Source organism: Gymnoscopelus braueri, assembly GCF_963280865.1.
Source record: "Gymnoscopelus braueri genome assembly, chromosome: 8".
NCBI lineage: Eukaryota > Metazoa > Chordata > Actinopteri > Myctophiformes > Myctophidae > Gymnoscopelus > Gymnoscopelus braueri.
Window position 1 is genome coordinate 20,369,050 of NC_137609.1, and position 21,232 is coordinate 20,390,281.

Sequence of the window (21,232 nt, forward strand, 5' to 3'; positions counted from 1 at the left end):
TCACTCCTCCTCCACCTCCTTCCTCATCTGGTCATATTAACCACACACCTCTTCAGCCGCCGCTGAAGGTCACCCGACATGCTTTCCCATTCACCGGTCAAACCCGCGTCTTTAGCCACTTCACCTTTGTCACTTTTACCCGAAAAGATTTGAGTGAATGGACCGCCATACTTTATAGTGCTGCGTCAAAAGAGGCGGAGTAGGGGAAGAAAATTAAAAATTTTTGGGACCGGCATTGGGGGGTGGGGACGTGACGCGCCGGAGGAGAGGAGGTTGCTGATTGGCCCGACGTGGTGTCAGTCCTGCATGCTGCTGCAGACGGACAGGCCACTCGATGAATATGGATGAGAGCAATGAAAAGGGTGATGCGGCAGGGAAGACCCCCCCCCTTCAAACCGATGCAGGCTCGAACAATGCGTGCCGTCTTTCACTGAAAACACTCAGAGCCTGCATTAGCATTTTCTCAGACAATTGAGGCTCGGGCCAGCTGCAGGCATGGCTTGGATGCTGCGGTGAAATCGCTTTTTTTGCACCCACTGATGAATTAGACCTCGGTGAAAAAGGTCGACCGGCCGCATTCCTCAACACCACCATTGCACCTATGCCTAGCCTAACGTTAAGATACCCTTTAGAGATTGTACCCCGGCATTGATGGCGATCTGACAGAGGACTTGAACCAGGAGATCTCAGAATGGGTAAGAGGCGAACTCTTTTTGTCTGACTTGACTTGTTGAATTTATACGTATTGTGCTAAACTCTTTGACAATTTGGTGCGCCTAATTCTCATCGGTTCATTACTGCTCATTTTTGTTCCATCGTCCTTGCCGCCTGTCAGCAGCAGGTTGGTCTATTGAAATGCAGAGAGGGTACTTGGAGGGGTAGTGGGGAGGAGGAGGAGGGAGGACGGTCACAAGGCATTTCCTTCTGACCCACCCCCCTTGAGTGACTTAACTAAACACGCTTGGCTCCGTGTCCATAGTCTCTCCTCCAAGTCATCCCTCTAGTATTGCAAACAGGGGTTTGAACTAACACCCCACTCAGCTTCCCCACTGCTTCCATTCCCTGGCGGATTGCAGCAACAGATTGCCATGTTTACTCTACCACATGACGCCATTAAAACCTGTTACTGTGATTTCAGACACTAGGACAGAATTAATTATTGACTAATGACAGCACACACTGCTGCGAGGGCGATGGAGGGACTCTCAGTGTCTTGCTCTCATGCTGGCTCTGGTTCTGGTTGGAATAGAGAAAGGCAGAAAGTTACGCAGTGGATTTGGGTTTGCCTGTCAACAACAGGTCTTAAAGATTGTGTTTGCAGTTTGCACTCTTTGATCACCATTGTTCATAAATGCATTTCTTTAAGGAGCCTTGGTTTCCCATGCCTTCTGACAGCAATAAGGACTCAAAGGCTCTATGATGATTCTGTCAAACAGTCATGTACTTTATTTTTTCATCAAGGTCATTTTATTGCCTTTCATTGCTAGTTAAATAAAGAGATGATTGCAGAACAGAAATCCCCAAAGAAAGAAGAAAAAGGCCTCATATGAACATAATAGGTGGAATTGATTGGAATGGTTTAGCTCCCATTCTAATTTCTAGATTGTTCTTGGAAATACTGCCATATTGAGCTGTACACACACACACACACACACACACACACACACACACACACACACACATATATATATATATATATATATATATATATATATATATATATATATATATATATATATATAGTGTGTGTACATTGTGTGTGTGTGTGTGTGTGTGTGTGTGTGTGTGTGTGTGTGTGTGTGTGTGTGTGTGTGTGTGTGTGTGTGTGTGTGGGGGTGTGTGTGTGTGGGTGTGTGTGTGTGTATGTGTGTGTGTGTGTGTGTGTGTGTGTGTGTGTGTGTGTGTGTGTGTGTGTGTGTGTGTGTGTGTGTGTGTGTGTGTGTGTGTGTGTGTGTGTGTGTGTGTGTGTGTGTGTACGCGTGCGTGTGCGTGTGCGTGTGTGTGTGTGTGTGTACGTATATACACATGCTATATATATATATATATATATTTATATATATATATATATATATATATAGCATGTGTCATAGTGTAGTGTGAGATAGTTTAAGCATTCAGTAAGGTCTCCATGGCAATGGTAAATGAACATCAATCAAAACTGAAATTCCATGAACAGACATGTCATCATGCAATATCAGGAGGACCACTGACAATGTTTTTTGTTCGCCAAAACAGGCCAGGTACAAATACAACACAAGTGGCATATTAATGAAATGCAGAGCTGAGCATGAGTTCAACATGTAAGCTATGAAATCCCCTCATGTCACTGTGCCATGTTCATTATGATCTGCATCTAATGAGTACATCACTCAGGCAACAGGTTAGTCCTCACACAGGGCCATCTACCTCCTTCCATCCATCTTCCCTCCCCACGACTCTGGACAAGCCCCACATTCATTACCCTACACGAAACAGAGGTTGCGGCAGCACATTCACAGACCCTGTGGCTCTGGCATCCACTATCCAACACGAGAATTGGTCTCATTCGTCATTTGAGAAAGCTCCTCGCACAAGGACGGACAATTCCTTTTACATTTTGCTCAGCGGAATGACATCACCCTTCAGGAGGCTGAAGAGATCCAAATATGACGTCATTGCATCTGAGCACGCATGCAGAAGAAAATATTTGACATCTACGGTACTATAGCCATTTTAAAGTGCAATACAAGCAATACACATTCATTTACTTTATACCATGAATATATTTGCCGTTCAATAAGAGTCATACTGCGTACATATTTAGAAATGGGTTTGATCTATTAATTCTGGTCGCTCATTCAGGTGATGTAATTGTTTGACATAATCAGTACTATGACCATGACCAGACACAACGTGTGGCTGATGGCTTGCCTCTGGAATCGGGAATGGCACTCTCAGTTTGATTGGGTTTTCTTGGATGGTGTCATGCTCACCTTGGCGCTGATTGCGTCTTGATTAGCAATGCAGGATGGGAACTTTCCCAAATGAAAGGAAGAACCGGTTCGGTCGCAATTTCTTTGACATGCTGTCAGTCACTTGATTAGTACAAGCCGCTGTTAAGCCCTTTCAAAATGGAGGAGATTTAGACTGTCTTGGCAGCATACTCTTTTAACAAATCTGTGGGATTGTATCCCATATGCTGTGCTCACTTCCATTCATTACTCAGGATAACACTGCTATCTGTCATGCAGTGTCATTTGTGGACGTTATGTTGGAGTGGATAGATTGTGTCATATGTTTGAACTTGGCAGTCAGTGTGTAGTTTAATAGAAAGCTTTCAGGCACATTTTTAAATACTAATTTTATTGGACTTAGGTTGTTTCAAACGCCTGGTATTTTGTCAGAGGTTGCTAAACCTCCTTGAAAACAGTTAAAATTAGACCTCTGCAAGCTGGAAAGGAGGTCATCATTTACTCCACTAAAAATCTGGGACAGAATACAGAACATGTCACCAATCTGTGATAAAATGTGGCACTGAAGACTGCAAAGAATCACATTTGAAAAAACACAAATGTTCATGTATATGAAATCTTCAGGCCCTTACTTACCCTAAGGATACAGAAACAAGCAGTGTAACTGTCTGTCTTCTGTATGTGGAAGACATACTGTATATGCTTCCATTGAGAATTTCTGCTTGTTCAGGTTAGCAGGGATAGGTAGGTACCCATACAGATTTTATTTATGATGTGTAGAGCCACTTTATGAGATATGACCCTCTCCTGTTATATATGTGTGTGTTTCCCCAGAGGAGGGCGAGTACTTCCTGAAGGTGCTGATCCCCAGCTATGCAGCCGGCTCTATAATTGGCAAGGGCGGCCAGACCATCGTACAACTACAGAAAGAGACGGGCGCCACCATCAAGCTGTCCAAATCCAAAGACTTCTACCCAGGTAAGAACTAATAATTGGCAATTACCAATTGCTTGAAATATGTACTTATAAATTAAGTCATCGTTTAGTTCAAAGGCCAGTACCTTGGCATAAGGAGGCATCAACTTTCCTAACTTGGGGAAATTACAGTTAGATTTCAATCACAGACTAAATACTAACTGTTTAAAGTAGATTACCATAGTGCCCTTGGAGGGACTAAACATGCATGTACTGTAGCTGTTGCAGCTGTCTGATGCAGCATTCAAATCTGCAGGCAATTCCACTTTCAATTTGGCTGTCCTTGTGGCAGGGCGCCAACTTTAAATATAGGTGTTCATTTTGGTACACTGTTCATTTGTTCCTTTTGGTGCATTACAAAAAACGGTATGCAATTTATACTGAAACCATGTTATTCTTAGAGGGAGAACTAATTCTTTGATGCACAGAGCATGCAAGGAAGGCCGCATTAAAAGAAGAAGGGGAGAGAGAGAAAACGGCAGCCTGGAAACGATGCTCCTGCATTTCAGTGAACCCCATCTGATGGAGGTCACAGCTCTCTTGGGTTGATGCAGAAGCACCGTCCCCTGAAAAGAGGAATGCCTGAGTCTTAGACAAGTCTGGGTGTTTGTCCTTCATGGCTCAGTGGAGGCTTCAACCTGCTGAAAAATAACAGTTGCTGAGCGTCTCGCTGTTGATTAGGTCCAGATGTCTTCTTTGATAACTGCTGGAACCAAATGATCTATTTGGGCCAACACCACGCAGGTTTATATTTACATTTCTCCACATAAGAAATGTGTGCAGTAGCATTGTCTTGAATAAGCAATGTGATTAGCACCAGTTAGTTTGCCGATTGCCCGTTTCAAATATGTGTCTAAACATCGAAGATAGGTGAGACTCATTGTTGAGAACTCTGTCTTGAGATGGGCTCAGACTATAGTGGAAAGAAATCTGCCATTATCTCTAAGGTTGTTTTTTTAATGACAAAAAGAAGCATTACCAGCAGGAGGAAACTGAGGAAACAGCATTGCTCAATCTGACCTTTTTTTGTGGGAGTTGCTCATGATATATTGCAGTGTGACTGAACCGCTGGCAAACAGTGGAAGAAATAAAGTGTGTTTATGGGTATTCCCGATATCTTCTCCTGTACCCCCTCCAACATGTTTCTGTTTGCAAGGATGAAAGCCCAGATGCGCATTGAGGACGCTTTAAAATTCCCTGCACTGTTGCCCAATGGTGTCTGAGAGAGTGAATTTATTGCAACTTTGCTGGCATAGGTACACATGGAAGGAGTTAGATGTATCCTTACTTTGTGGATGTGTTCATAGGCAACCACCTGCTCTGCCCAACCCCCTACTCATTATGGTGATGAGTGAGAAGGGTTTCAGAGAGAGAGAGAGAGAGGGTGCTGGCAAGGATTTGATTGGGCGGTATACTGGCCCACCAAAAGTAAACTGAAACGACTGTTACGATACACTGCACAATGGTCTATAAGGCACCCGGTTAAAGAGAAGGGGAGGGATAGTGATAGCGATGCCTGTTGATGACTTTAGATTTGGATGAGAAAAGTGTAACATCCCAATGTGTATTGACAGTATGTATCCGTTACCTTCCTTCAGTGTTAAGTGGTTTGTGATTTTTGATATATATTATATTATACAAAATACTCACAGTCCATTATTACACTGTCAGAGGGAAACAAACAAACAATCTGGATTTGTACTGTACATGTAGTTTGTGCACTGATCAACTTATCCAGCAAGCAGGCTGTGCAGGCTCCTATAACAACAATCAGGTGACAACAACAGGCGCGCCGCGCGGCCATTTTCCTCCACACCGCTTCGGTTCAGTTCTGACGGCTCATTCGGGAGAAGCCCACCCACCACTAAGTTTGCCATCCGTCAAGAGTAAAAGCGCGATACCATGAATCTGAAGGTCTTGATGGGAAGCTGTACGACTGGTCTGTGCCGTGGCAGACTGAGATGGATGGCTGGAGATAGTGAAGGGTGTGGATGATGCATGATTGTGTGTGAGGGAGGGGACGGGGGGGCAGGCCCAGAAATAGCCCTGTTTCAATCTCTCTCTATGGACGTGACCCCTTCCCCAGCTGTACTCAAGCTGCTCTAACATAAGCCAAGTTTCCTCTTCAGTGCTCATAGTTTCTGCTAGATTTTTCTTCCTGATAGCATGGAGAGTTAGAGCCAGTCTCGTGTGCGTACACATCGCTTACAACATCTCTGTTTGTTTGTTTTTCAGTGAATCGTACCTTCATAACGAACCCAGTCCCCACAGATTTGGAATGCTTTGCATTCACATATTCATACTGTACATTCACACTGCATACGCAAATCCACAAACGCATGTGACAGACGTATGAATGTGCACTAGCTCTCACTCTATCATTCTCACACACACGCACACACGCGCACACACACGCGCACACACACACACACACACACACACACACACACACACACACACACTGTTCAGCAGCTGCAAAGAAAGCTGTGAGTTCATGATTTAAGCTCAGTCTTAGAAACAGAACTCCAAACCCTTTGCTTTGTGCTGTTGGCTGTTAGCCCAGCCGGTGTATTGTGTTACTCATGTACAGCCCTGACAAATGAACAAGTTGTGATGTCATAGAAAGATTGGTCCAAGGTTTTAGGTTCTCAGGTTATTCAAATGTGTATCGTGATGTGTGACATCATTGAACACATGGCCAACTGGTTGTGCTGTATCATTTGTTTATTTATCAAATAATCTACACTACAGTCTGTCAAGTGACCTTATTGCAGTGCATTTATTTTTTATTTTTTATTTTATTATTCTCAAGAAATACAAGACAGTGGTTAGCTCTTAACTCTGTTTCACTTAGAGTTCACTTTAGGATGCACATTTCTAAGGTGTACCATTCAGAGTTATAATATATATCTAGAGATGGACGGCCCTGCCCCCCCTTTTCATTTCAATGAAAGTTGCTCACAAGTGCATGAAGCACCCGGAAGTACCTGTACTTCCTGGATTGGCTCCAACGTTGGAGCCAAATAATAGAGCAGGCTCCAATATTAGAGATAGAGCGTTTCAGACGATAGAAGCATGCGCAGTAACGTCCCAAATGAGGAAGTCCTGCAATACCAGATTTGGCCACCAGGCTTCTGAGGCTTCAATCATTCTCTGCGTTTTTGGGGGCTTGGTGCCATTACCTGGCCTGAGGGTCTGCTGCTACTGCTGGACATCAACCTAGCTCTCAATATTAACAGCTTTGAAAGGTACAATCTGAGACACAAAATGGCTCCATGAATTTACCTTTCCTTGTTGCAATAGGTAAAATGGCCGTGGCTTTACAAATTAAATTACAGCTGATTTCTGTTCCACAGAGTTTTAGACTGCTAGACCCCTCCAGAAGTTAATGCGCTTTAAAGTGGAAATTGCTTATACCAACAGATGAATATCACTTGAAAGAATTGTAGTCTAAAGCTCCTGACTCGCCTCTAGACTATAGAATGAAGTTCATTATTCATTCTGTCCTGAAAACACTGTAGATGGAGAGATTAAAAACCACAGGTCCTGTTTCTTCCCCTTTCTCTTCATTTCACAGCACACGCATGGGTCGACACACTATCTGTCACCTGTCACACAGATGTACTTCAACCAGTGTGCAATTTAGATAACTAGGAATAGACTATATTTGGCTGTCATGGTTTTAAGCAGGACCCAGCAGGATTTTAGGTGTTGAAATATATTATTTGATTAATCAAACTTACTTATTGAAATATACAGTAAGTATAAATATAAATATACTTCTAACCCTAACCCCAAATCAGTGTCAAAGTGATGCCAATGCTGTTTTTTGGTTTTGAACTACCAAAAATCCAAATCTGATGAACTCGGATAGGGATTAAAAGTTTTTAATGATCAGACACAGACTAACAAAAGGGCCAGGCTTATATACACACGGGCTAACAAGACAGATCAACGCAATGGACAACCAACACAGGTGACATGACATAGATGAGGGGGCAGATAATGAGGGGAGTGTGACATCTGCTGGACAGGTAGGAGTGGCACAGCCGTGACAGAAACCTCTCCCCAAGGGACATCTGCTGACATCCTAAAAGCTCTACCAGGGTTGGGTGTCAGGGCCCTGGACTGAACAACACAGGGGTGGTTAGGAGTGGGAGACTGAACACTGGATTGGGCTTGACCAGACATGAGCTCAGGACAGGCCTGGAATACTGGACAGGACAGGACAGGCATGACAGAACAAGACATAACAAGACTGGAGAGGCACAGCAGGTAACTAGACAGGCAGTCAGGTGACACATTTAATGGACAGGCAGACAGAGACTAACTAACTAACAGACAGACAGACAAGACACACACTCAGACAAATGGAAAGGCACACTGACAGAGTAACTGATCAACAGCTAGACACAGTCATGGACCTCATGTAAGCCAGGCAGTAATGTTCCATTAGAGAAGGCAGGGGCCCGATCTTTGAAAACCACCCAACCCTGGGTGATAAAAGAGTCAGTGGACTCAGGATGATCAGGATCTCCACCGTAATGCTCAGGATGAGGTACTTGAGGATCCTGGGAGGGCAGGGCACTGACACTGGTGGATTGCAGGCCAGGCTGACGTGCTCTGCAAGGGTATTGGAGCTGGCCGTAAGGCCACAGGTTCCTTCCGGCACTTCCCAGAGAAGCCGATCGAGGACAGCTCCTTGGTGGGAAACTGCACAGTTTGCAGTGGCAGAGGTTGCTCCAAACTGGTGGTGTTGTGATGAACAAAAATGAAGAACGTAACAAAAAACACATGTGTTGCGAGCATTCTGTCATGTTTTAAGCAGGACCCATGAGGAAACAGTGGGCAGGAATTGTGTGGTAAAAGTATGCAGGCTGAATACAGGAACAGGACATATAGGCACGGGTACAGACACGATTCACCAGGAAGACAGGGCCCATTGAATAACAGTAGACAAGGCTGACACACACAGGCTAACAAGACACAGGTGAACTCAATGGATAATCTACAGGTGTAATGACATCATGAGGGGGCATATCATGAGGTGAGTGACATCTGCTGGACAGGTAGGACTCGTAGGAGTGGCACAGCCTTGATATTAGGCAATAGTAAGGTTAATTTCTCACTTAGGGAAAATGTAAATCACAGGTTTTCAATCTGCACTTGTGACTTAACACACTTTGGGTATTTGGGCAGCCAAGTGCCAAGCAAAGTACTGGCGGCACTTTTTTTTTTGTGGACAATACCCATAAAGATGTCAGATTTTAGAAAGGTTCTGGTTTCTTTCTTGTTCTAGAAAGATTATGAGGCTCCAGAGCCTGGTTTTATAATTAACCTGGGATTCGCACCATGTTATCAACTTGCCTGGGGATGCTGGGGGTCATTGTGCACACGTTGATCAGCATCTTCATGTCCTGGTACCCAGCATTGGCCAGGTTATTGTATGGGTGAAATAGGCTCTCTCCCTCCCCCTCCCCCTCTCACTCTCACTCTGCCTCTCTTTCTCTCCCTCTCTCTTCCTCTCCCTCACTTTCCCTCTCTCCCTCTCTTCCTCTCTCCCCCTCTCTCTCTGTCTGATGTCACACACCTCTCTGGCCATTCTCCTTCTCCCACATTCTCTCTCCCTCCTCTCTCTGGTCTGACATCATACCTGTAACTTGAACCTTATGTAGTAGATATGTGAGGTGAAATTAATGAATGGAAATGTCCAATTCCTTTTTTGTATGTTAACAGATAAGCTTTCCTAAAATGTGTGCCACTTTGTTAAATGGAGTTCATGTTTTTGATTGACAAGTTGTGCACACAGAGTAGTGGCTGCAACTTGAGTGCATGTCTTACATTTGCTATGCATGCTATGTAGATCATACACATGTGATGGCAGTTCAAGAGCAGGAATTAATATCTTGTTCTCAAAGAAGAATTTCCCTCAGCGTGGCCACAGTGGGGCTCCTGAAGTAAGAACAGAACAGCCAATTTATCTTCTCTGATAAATCTTATAAATAATAGAATTTTCCAGGGAGTCTGTAGGCTGCAGTAAAGCTTATACAGGTGCTTTGGCTGATGTATAATGAAGAAAGTTGACTTGCTGCACACAATAGGCATTGAATAGAAACCTCGTTATTAGGTCAACTGAGTCATTCCGCTAATTAACTAGGTCGTTCAGTTGAATGGCTGGCAGGCACTACAGATATAGAGTATCACCCCATGTCCTTCTGTAAAAGTAGTAGGCCTCTCTCGGAAAATACATTGATAAATATTTCAAAATTTTTACTCAATATGTAGGTCAAGTCACATGATTGCATTTCTTTCTTTGCCCTAATATTGCTGTACAACCCCTCCTGAATAACTAACTATGTCAGAAAAAAAAATTACCCACCAAAATATTTGGCACCACCCATTATACCAAAATGAACAAAATAACTTAAGTTAAATTTATATATTTGTTGCATGACAGGGTTGCTTGTTAAAAATAACACATTTTCATGAGATTCTTAGCTGGAAAATCAGTTATTTGGGCAAAATTGACACTGTCATGGGACAAAGTATTAGACTTAAGGTGTGCAATATAGCAGAGCTGGACCGATGTCTTTGCAGCCACATTGTATCAATGTTTTATCTGATATTTTAATCAGATAGGCCTATATTTGAAATAACTTTATTTGACTGTGAAATTCTTATCACGCTCACTATTCATCCCAGCCAATCCAGAACTGTCACTTGAATAGTTAAGCATAATGAACTCTACAATTGTGCGTAGCTGAGAGACGTACAGTAGTACAGTAGCAACTGCAAAACCTTTTGGGAACACATCTACTACTACTTTGTACATACAGTAGCTGCAAAGGAAGTTTCAAATTGTTATATTTTTCTTTTGTAACACAAAAGCCTTGTTTATACAGCTGACCCATTTTACAGGGCCACTCTTTGTTCAACGTGATCTCTTTGGTGTAAGTCCATTTAGGAACTCGGATGTGTTATGAGATATATATATTAGATATATGTGTATGTGTATGTGTATGTGTATGTGTATGTGTATGTGTATGTGTATGTGTATGTGTATGTGTATGTGTATGTGTATGTGTATGTTACCTAATCCTGTAAGTGGAGATGTATGTAGCCTCATTATGGTGATAAATTCTCAAGGTGAAGTAATGCAGGGTTGCTGGAAACCATCTGGCAAGCCAGAATCAGCTGGTGGTTCCCTATATGAGAGCTTGCTTTACTTTGCTAATGGGAAACATTGCCAGCGTGACACTGTTCTCTCACAGGTTTATTAGGTTCAATGAGATTCATATATATTTTAGTTAACTTAAAAGTTAACTAAAACTTTACTAATTGCAAATACCAAAAAAAGAAATGGAAGTGATGTGGTAGTTAGACTGCACACCAAGTATATTTAATATTTTAATGAAATAGATAAAATGGCGGGAGAAGGTGGTAAGAAAGAGGGATAGTAAAAAAAAAAGAAGCATGCATGCATGCATGCATGCATGCAATAAAAAAGGTGTTTGATCACGTCGCTGTCAGACAGAAACCTTGTAAATCCAATCTTTTTATGCCCCCCCCCCTCGTAAATTAATGCCCTACTTTGTCATTCTACAGTGTCGCACAAAAGTAGCAAAAAATAGCCAAAATAGACAACGCTTTGGCTATTTTGGTTGGTCTGCTATTTATTTTTTTTGTTTTAAAGTGAAAGTGAAAGTGGTTAAGTGTGTTTTATAAATATTGAACCAAAAAAAGGTATTAATGGAGCTTGTAATAACTAAATAATAACTACATAGGATCCATAGGAACACAGGGTTTTTTTTCTTCTTCATTTCCTGATAAGTAACAATTTTGGACGTACAAGGTTTCTGCCCGACAGCAACGATCACCTGTTTCCATGGCATGGCCCCTTAACCATGGCAACGGAATGTTAGGAGGGCTGTCAATGTGGCTGCAGAAAGAAGAGGAACAAATGTGTGTAGTCAAGGCAAGGACAGGCTCAGTGTTGCAAAGCACTGAAAGAGTTACGTCATTGAAGAAGAATGCTTTATCCCCCGGTGGCTTGCTAACCCAAGCTTGTCTTTTTCTTTCAGCTGTTTCCCCATTGATTGTGTAAATGGACGAAGCAAGGGGATAGCTCAGCAGTTGGGCCTCTTTATAAAAATGTCGAGACATTTTTGGTGCGCCCCCAAAACATTAATATTAATATGATCATGTTTTATCTGACCCTGGTAAAAAGGCTCAACGTTTAACTGGTCTGTTCCCTGCACAGTAAAAGTGTTAAGGTGTCCAACATAGGATTGTGTGAATACAGCAGTAAAATGCGGTGAATGTGTTACTGTAACTGATCAAAGGCGATGTTATGTGTTCTCCCTCTCTGGACATAGGAACGACAGAACGTGTTTGCCTGATACAGGGGACAGTTGAGGCACTCAATGGCGTCCACAACTTCATTGCCGAGAAGGTCCGTGAGATGCCTCAGAGTGCCCAGAAAACAGAGCCAGTCAGCATACTACAACCCCAGACCACTGTTAACCCTGACCGCGTCAAACAGGTAAGACATTGTCACTGTGGATGCAAGAAACTGACAGTATTGCTACAAGTACATTAAATTAAAAAAGGTAAATTGTGCGCTGTATGTTAATGTTTGACCTAAGTCGGTGTTGACATAAGGGTTAGGAGAGGGTGTAGTCACTACATCATGAAAACAGCCACCCTTTCAGCGCATGTTGTCTACTGGTTACCAGTCTATCTGGTTCTGTGGGCCATGACCCAAGGCCTGGCAGGGTCAGGAAAATGTGAGGGTATGGGGTTATTTTTACCTCCAGTCTTTCATAGCTAGACAGAGCTGGGTGGCAGCTGCAGTCTAAACCCCTGGGATTAGCAAACCGCTGAGTAGGGTAAGGGCTGGTATAGTAGATTGACTGAGTGAGAGACATCTTTATCTCTTTCTTTCTTTCTCTCTCTCTCTCTCTCTCTCTCTATCTACCTACCCTTCATACTCTCTGTCTTTTCCCCTCTCCATTTGAATCCTTCTATTTCTCTGCAGGCTAAATTGATAGTGCCAAACAGCACAGCTGGGCTGATCATTGGCAAGGGTGGAGCCACAGTCAAAGCTGTGATGGAGCAGTCAGGGGCTTGGGTGCAGCTCTCCCAGAAGCCGGAAGGCATCAACCTGCAGGAGCGTGTGGTCACCATCAGTGGCGAGCCTGAGCAGAACCGCAAGGCTGTGGAGATCATCGTGCAGAAGATCCAGGAGGACCCCCAGAGCAGTAGCTGCCTCAACATTAGCTATTCCAACATCTCCGGCCCTGTAGCTAACTCCAACCCCACCGGCTCCCCATACGCCAACTCCGCTGAGGTGATGCCCAATGCGGCCGCCGCAGCCGCCACTGCCTCCAGCCTTCTGGGCCAGGCCGGCTTGACGGGAATGGGCGGCTTCCCTGGCACCATGGCCAGTTTCTCTGGCAATGATCTGCTGGCCATCACCTCAGCCCTCAACACACTGGCCAGCTACGGCTACAACACTAACACCCTGGGCCTAGGTCTCAACCCTGCAGCCGCTTCTGGAGTTCTTGCTGCTGTAGCAGCCAGCGCTAACCCAGCTGCTGCCGCCGCAGCTAACCTCCTAGCATCCTACGCTAGCGATGCTTCCAGCGTTGGTAACCACCCCGCCGTAGGTCTTGGTGGATTCTCTCTAGGTTCTTTGGCTGCAGCCACAGGGGCTTCCAATGGTTACCTAAATGCCTCATCCCCACTGATGGCCTCGTCTCTGCTGGCAGCAGAAAAGCTGGGTGACGGGGCCAAGGACGTGGTTGAGATTGCCGTGCCCGAGAATCTGGTTGGCGCCATCTTGGGAAAAGGAGGGAAAACGCTGGTAGAATATCAGGAGCTAACGGGAGCCCGCATCCAGATCTCCAAAAAGGGAGAGTTCATCCCTGGTACGCGGAACCGTAAAGTTACCATAACAGGGTCGCCGGCCGCTACGCAAGCAGCGCAGTATCTGATCAGCCAGCGGATCACATACGAGCAGGGCGTGCGTGCTACCAACCCACAAAAGGTGGGCTAAAAGGGAAAAAAAAGAGGAGGAAAGAAAGAAAGGATGAAGACAGAGGTGGATGGGAATCAAGAGGGTCACCGACGAAAAAAAAAAGAAACGTCCAAAAATCTGTTCAATATTTCAGTATCAAGTGAGAGAGTCACAAAGGAGGAGGTGGGGGAGACAACCAAGATGAGTGTGTGTGATATGTGAATGTGTTTTTAGGACTGACGTCCTGATGTTTTTTAAAAGTTTGTGTCAAGTCCTTTTGATGACGGTGATCAGAGTAAGCTGAACTGGTCCACTGCCAAGCTGCAGATTCAAGGGTGAGGTTTCAAGTTTTCACCCTCCTCCAAAACCTCATAGCTGTTTATTATTTCATTTTTATTTTCTTTCTTTCTTTTATTATTTTGTTAAATTTCAGTTGCAAACCTCAGCTCCCGGTGAGTTGAGTGTCAGTTGAAGTTCCAGTCAGCTAACAGAGCTGTTTCACAAGCCTTGCTCTTTGTATTCGATGCAAAAGGCTTTGTTCACGGGGGGAAAGTTCTCTGACGAGCACCTGAGTTCATCTCAGACTATGGGGGAGCAATCTGAATATAATTTCTTTAATAAAGTCATATCTATTTTGACTTATGTTGAATTCTGGCTCATATCATAATTGAAGTTACAAAATTTGGGTATTTTATATTTTCATCCATTATTTATTGACATGATCTCATTCGAACATAAGTAGATTATTTAAACCTGTGAATTCAGGTTGATCTGAATGTAAAAACAATATTAGCCTATTGCTATTTTTTATTTACAGGGATCAACTATTGTGTTGCAGTGAAAGAAATGTATAATTCAAACCCAGGCTGAACTGCACAGTTACTGTCTGCGAGTAAAGTTCAGGGGTTAAATAATCAATGTGAGAGGATAGAGGAGACACACAGGAATGTACAAATATATTTTACATTAACACACATTGAAAATACTCCCACAAACGCACAGATACTATGAAACATGCTAGCATATTCACTCAAACACAGCCACATAAAAAACAAAAAAACACAAAAAACATTCTGTTGCTTAACCCTTTCTTGGTGCTATGGGATTAGGTTTTTAATCTCCATTAAAATAAATGGCTAGATCAAAATCCTTTTGGCAATTACTCCCGACAGTATGTGATCCAAAAATTCTAGTGTTTGACCAAGCATTTTGTAACTAGACTCCAACTAATGAAATGGGATTGATTTCAACATTTTGTGATGGAGATCAATCCAGTCTTAATTTACCATATTCACACAGTGGCAATTTTGCTCTTATATCATACACAATCCCCACCCTCTGAGTATGATGTAAGAGTGAAATGGCTGCCCGAATATGGTCAATACTTAATCGTGTCATGATATGTCAATTCCCTTCTAGTTCCTGATGTTCCTGGCGCTAGAAATCAGACATATTCTAGAATTGGTTTTCTATAATTGACCTAAGAGAGTTATATGTAAAGCCCCATGAGATAACAAACAGCTTGAGGTAGTTCAGACCACTTTTCAGCTCAAGCGACATCTAACAGCTACAGTTCCCAAAGGAACAAAGTACTTCAAAAATGTTTTGATAAAAGAAGAACGCTGTACGAACCAATATCTGTGAACAAAGAAACTATCGCCTTTACATTAAGGACATACAATGGTTGGGAGACTAATACGCTAATGAGAGGGAAATAGAGTGACACTTGGAAGAAGGTATCGGACACAGATGTCTGTGAACCATGCTTTCTAATTTGCATTAAAACAAAGGGATTCTGCTGTTGGTACAGACAGCCCGTTATATCTCCCCTGAAACAAACATTAACACTCACCTATATTGGATGTAACACAATAAAAAACATCGCAAAACTGTTTTTGGCGTTGTATCTATGGACAGTTTTTCAAACGCAGGGTTGCTAATTTGCGCAGAACACATTTTCAAAAACATATTTTCAAAGATTACCCTGGCTTGCTTCTATGCTGCTATCCATGGTTTTCACCCTGAGTACACTGGGTCTCAGAAGACTGCACTGTGAGATATGACGAATACCCAACGTAAAGTGTGGCTGTCCCTGGTGGGATGTGTGTATTTCTATACACACATCTATTTGACCTATACAAGATATAGGCACATACCCACAACATCTTCCAGTATTAACAAGAACAAATATCTCCACAAGAGCATTTATATTCCAATGTCTTGAGATGTATTTGTTTACTAATATTGCACTGCAGAAAGCTGCTATACCGACTTATATAAATGGACGTTTCCGATCAGTTATAATCATATAAACCCCAGATACTCACATTTTCCTGCACTGCATTATCCAATCTTATTCTGGTACTCTCCCCACTCCAAAGTCATCTCTCAATTGTCCCCATCAACCCAAGCTCTATGATCGGCTTTCAAAACAAATGGCTGTGAGGGTTGGTGCTGAAAATGTTCAAGAAATCTGAAATCAGAACCACACTTTTTACGAGAAGTTGAAGGAGTAGCTATTGCTGTATTCATGTTTCACAAGGAAAACTATTTTCAAGTGTTGGAATTAATTATTTGTGTCTGAACATTGTGCATGGCAACAGTTACCCTTACTTCCTAATTGAAAATGTTCCTTTCGCAATATATCTGAAAGGGTTTCAGAATGGCCCATAAATGAAATCTGGCCACTAGTGAAAAGATAACGTTTCACTGCCCAACATTTTAGCATATGTTAAGATACAAGCACAAAACAACATGAAGTTTATCGATGCAACCAGACTGCTTGACTGCAGAGAATCCTTCTTCAAAGCTGTCTGATCAATATGCTGTGCCAAATACTGTTTCTCTCTGCCCTCCATTAATGTTTCTCCTCTCAGCATTTGATTCCCCTGCATGTACTGTTTTTCACAATTCTTACGATTTGTTTTATGTCCCAATCTCTGTCTGTGTTTCTTCCTACACTCAGCTCTCCCCCTCTTTCTCCTTCCTCCTGTCTTGTCTTCTCATGGTTGCCAATGTGTGGGGTGCAGGCTGTGCTGATATGAGTTATGCACCATAGGTCATAAGGGTACAAAAATATTTACCCAGGCCATAGAGTTCAAAAGGCCAAAATGCGCGGAAAACACCTGCCCCCAAAACTGTGACACCCACAAGACCAACCAGCAACAACATTAGCTCACAGTATCAAATTCCCTCTATAAGAAGAACAAGTAGGATTTAGAAAGGTTTATACCATGAACTATGGCCTTTTAGGGAAGGGAAAGAGTCCTTTCTTTCCTGACAGAAGATTAAACATGAAGGCAAACAATAGTTGAATGACTATTGGTCTGTTGGCTGAACAAACTTAGCTTGTACTTCAGCCTCTAAACAAAACATAGCGAAGACAGAATGCATAAGAGAGTGAGAGAAAGGTAGGAACTTGTTTGTGACCTCAAGCCGAACTAATGACATCCTTTATGCATATCCTCTTATCTGAAAATGACAAGAATTCATTTATGTGGAATACAATATGTCATGTCATATGATCTATATGTACTTTATTGTAGCTATTCTAGTTTGTAGTCCAAATGCAGTCCAGCGTTGTCGATACAATGTGAACTATGTTATATTTGTGTGGATGATGAGAGTGCCAACTAAGCCTGATTAAGATTAGCTTCGCAATTTGTTTGTGCATTATGATGACTCATCATCAACAGGTGGTGTCCATATTTCTGTCATTGATGATTTAGTTTGACAGTAAGAAAATGTAAAGAATATTGGAAGCAATATAGTAGCATGTTGTCCTGTTTTGTGTTTTATGTCTGTTGTATGAACCTTTGAAATTACTAAGATTTTGAATGAATAGGTTTACATGTACTTTTTGTAAGTTATGAAAATGCTGCTATTTGATAAGTAAAGTAAACTATACAAAATATTTTAGTTGAAAAGATGTCTGGTCTGTTGATTAGAAACATGCTCTAAAAGGTTGGAGCATAAAACGAGGTGTATAGAATACTATACAGTATCGATAAGATAGTAAAAGTAATAATAGACTCCATAGCCAAACTAGACCTCTGCAGCTTCTGAAATTGTAGATGTGCGATCAAATGTTAGATATCAATAACTTGTTTAGAAGTGCTGATCAAGTGCCAATCAAACACTGTCTTTTAAGTTAAGAAAAGATAATCAAATACATTACTTAAGAAAACAAAGGACAAGTACCTTTTTGTGCATTGTTTTACCCCATAGGTACATAGATTAAGAGTTAAAGATTGTGATTTTTATGGATTCATGTTTTACACTCCATGCATCCCTTGTGTGTTTGTTTGACCTGTGGCTTAAGTACTGCTGTTTTTTCACAAAATGTCTCTATAGGCCAGCATGGACTAAGCATAACATGTTATAAGCATTCATAACATAGCCATTAACAATCAAAAAATGTGTTTGTGGAGTTAGGTGTTATCTTTTTGCACGTCTTCTATTGCATGGTATCAAAGTGAATTATGGAGGAAAAAAATTAACAAAAATTTGCGAGATGTCTCGCAACATTCAAAGACATAACGCTGCATGCAGTCAATTGTAAAGCACTTAAGTTTACTCACCTCATATAAAAAAAAAGTTGTTTCTTGTACGTTGGGAGGGAGCCCATTATTGTCATGTTGGCCCTAAAAAAAACACCTCAATTTCCATCAATCAAGTCGTTTTATTTTTTTTATTTTTTATCAGAAAGAAATATTTTAATTTGTAGGTAAAGTGAGGAGCACTACAAATGTGAAACAAGCAAACGTGAAAATGTTATTCAGTGCATTGGCTCCATGTGTTTTGCTTTATAAGCTATCAGACACGCATTTAGTCATGTCAGGTTGAACCTTGCATAACCTGTGGCATCATATTTTTTAGAATATTATTTATACCACAGCTTGAAAGCCCAGATCAAATCTATGAATGTACCCATATACTCTTTTTTCTGTTGAATGTTATTGGTCTTTTAATGTAAATTCAGGGCAGGAATGTCAACTACATGTAGAGTAAATATCTATGTCAATAACAAATTTCAGCTATAGTCAGGTAGGCCAAACAGGGCCACGGTCATAATCCAGATGTGTTTTAAACCAACTTCCGATTCGCTGTCAACATTATCCTGTTTGTTTGGTGTTGCATAAATGCACTTTACTGATCAATGGGTCCTATCTTTTTACAAATAACATCTCCTATTATCTGGTGTGAAATGAAGCGAACCATGTTGAATTTCTACAGTTTCTGCCATTCTTTGCTGTTGCTCTGATGTTTTCGTATTGTTTTTTTATTATTTATTCCCTGATTATTTGGGTCTCATGAATGATGGAAAGGGTTGGAATATCACTCATAATAACAGATAAAACATAGCACCTGCTTCCTCACTCAAAGGCCCCTCCCTCACATTCCTATCAGCAGAGGATTGTGTCAATCATTGCACAAATTGTTTGTAAATATGCACAGGTCCAAGGTCAAGGTATCTTTATTGTTAAATCTTTTAGGGTAAAAGAGAAAAATTAAGAGAGGGTCTGACTGTGCCATTTTGCCCTTTTTTATATTCTTGTGCTTTCAATAATAAAATACAATTGGTACATAAGCAACGAATAACAATAGATTCACTGCATAATGCTGGGAGTCATAGGACGCTATCTATAGTTGTCTGATCTGAGACAAAAATGGCACCAGCAAAATTATGTTTGCCTCTGCCATATCAAGGTATTATAAAATGTTAGTACAGTAAATGTTAAAAGCATTGCTATGAGGCAATATTTGTGTTTCATTATTTAGTGTTACAAACCCCTGTCACTGTTGTCGCTGCTCAACAACAAATTCATGTTTGAATGTCAAACAAAAACGATATCATTCCAGAAGTCTTTTCTTTTTTTTCGCTCCAAATGTTTTCTGGACATTCATCAACCCCCTTGGAGCCCTTTCACAAGAAGGCTAGGACTGACTTTAAACACTACAAACTGCTTGCGCCTTTCATAAAACCTCTTCTACCCAAGTCTCTTTTTCAGCCTATACACTATCATGATTTGTATTCCATTATGTTATGCGCCTGCTACTGAATTCACCCTTTAAATGGATTGAGATAATCTGAGCCCTTTCGTCTGGGAAATACAGGATTTTTGCCAACCAGACAGGCCATTTTTGTCTTTGACCCTCTGAACCTCCCTGAACATAGTAGACCGTTTCCATCCTCAAGAACTCATTCAAGTGAATATTTTACACCACCTTACTGTCAGATTTCATGAGACTGTTCTTATGTTATTGTTTTTCAGACAGTTCTGCAGGGTTGACAGCTTGAAAAAGTGTAAACGGAAAAATAGCATGACAATACCTTGCAAATTTGGTTTTGCTTCATTGTAAATATTTTTTGGGGATTCGATTTTTCTTTTGTTAATGTCTGTTTTTCCATAAAAAAAAATGGACTGACAGCATAAAATCTCATATTCAAATATGAGCGAAGTGATGTTTTTGGATTAGAAACATTTCTCTTTGATATCAGTAATCACTGTTCTGTCTGTTTGTGACAAGGAGAATTTGTGAAAGTCCAATGTTAACTAACCCAAGGGCTTTCTAGGACAGCATTTTTATGTATTTTAAAATGATATCCTCTGAATATAAATAATGAGAGAACAGTGTCTAGTGCCATTTCAGTAAATAGTGCTAATGATAAAGCTTTTTATGGCAAATATCTGTCAGCAAGCGTGCCAAATAGTTCCATACTGAGCCAAAGGCAGCCAGCCTTCATTCTAAGTGTTGGATCACTGAAGTGGTTCCACCCACCGCACCACCCAAAAGATCACCCTAATTGTATGACATTTAAGCTCATGTAACTTTATTGTTATGCTGCCAGTCTGTTTTCTGCTTTTGTCAGAGAAACATCTCAGAAGCAGTTTCTCTTCTAAATGATACACTGTTGATGAAAAACAAAAACAAAAAACAACAGCAACTATGGCGAGGGACTGAGAGAATTTTAAGTGTCATTTGTGTTTCTATTAGTTTTTTCGAGCATCATTCATTAATAGATTTAAGGGTAATGACTATTTAATGTAACTGTAGTACTGTGTTTGTAAAAGAAATTCAGTGAGTTGTGTTTTATGACTCGTGGACAACCAGTGAAGTCAGCATTTCAGTGTTAATAATGGAATTGTTTTTTAAAGATTATTTTTGCGACGGCAACAAAAAGTCATTATAAATGTTCATTTTAACATCACTTGTCTTGCGTTCCTTTTATTCTTCACCTCTTCCCTCTCTACTATGTCTCATTTGAGCAAAAGGTCATATGTTC

General features: G+C 41.5%; 1 protein-coding gene across 1 annotated transcript in view; it reads left to right on the forward strand.

Annotated features, from left to right (window-relative positions):
* The window catches only part of LOC308090301 (RNA-binding protein Nova-1-like), a 20,892-nt gene extending 6,821 nt beyond the window's left edge, over positions 1-14,071 (forward strand). Inside the window, exons 2-4 of the mRNA XM_080435422.1 lie at positions 3,786-3,929; positions 12,302-12,468; positions 12,964-14,071. Coding sequence (XP_080291548.1) covers positions 3,786-3,929; positions 12,302-12,468; positions 12,964-13,983 — 1,331 coding nt within the window. The 3' untranslated portion in view covers positions 13,984-14,071. The remainder of the gene's footprint in view (positions 1-3,785; positions 3,930-12,301; positions 12,469-12,963) is intronic.
* The last annotated feature ends 7,161 nt before the right edge of the window (positions 14,072-21,232 follow it).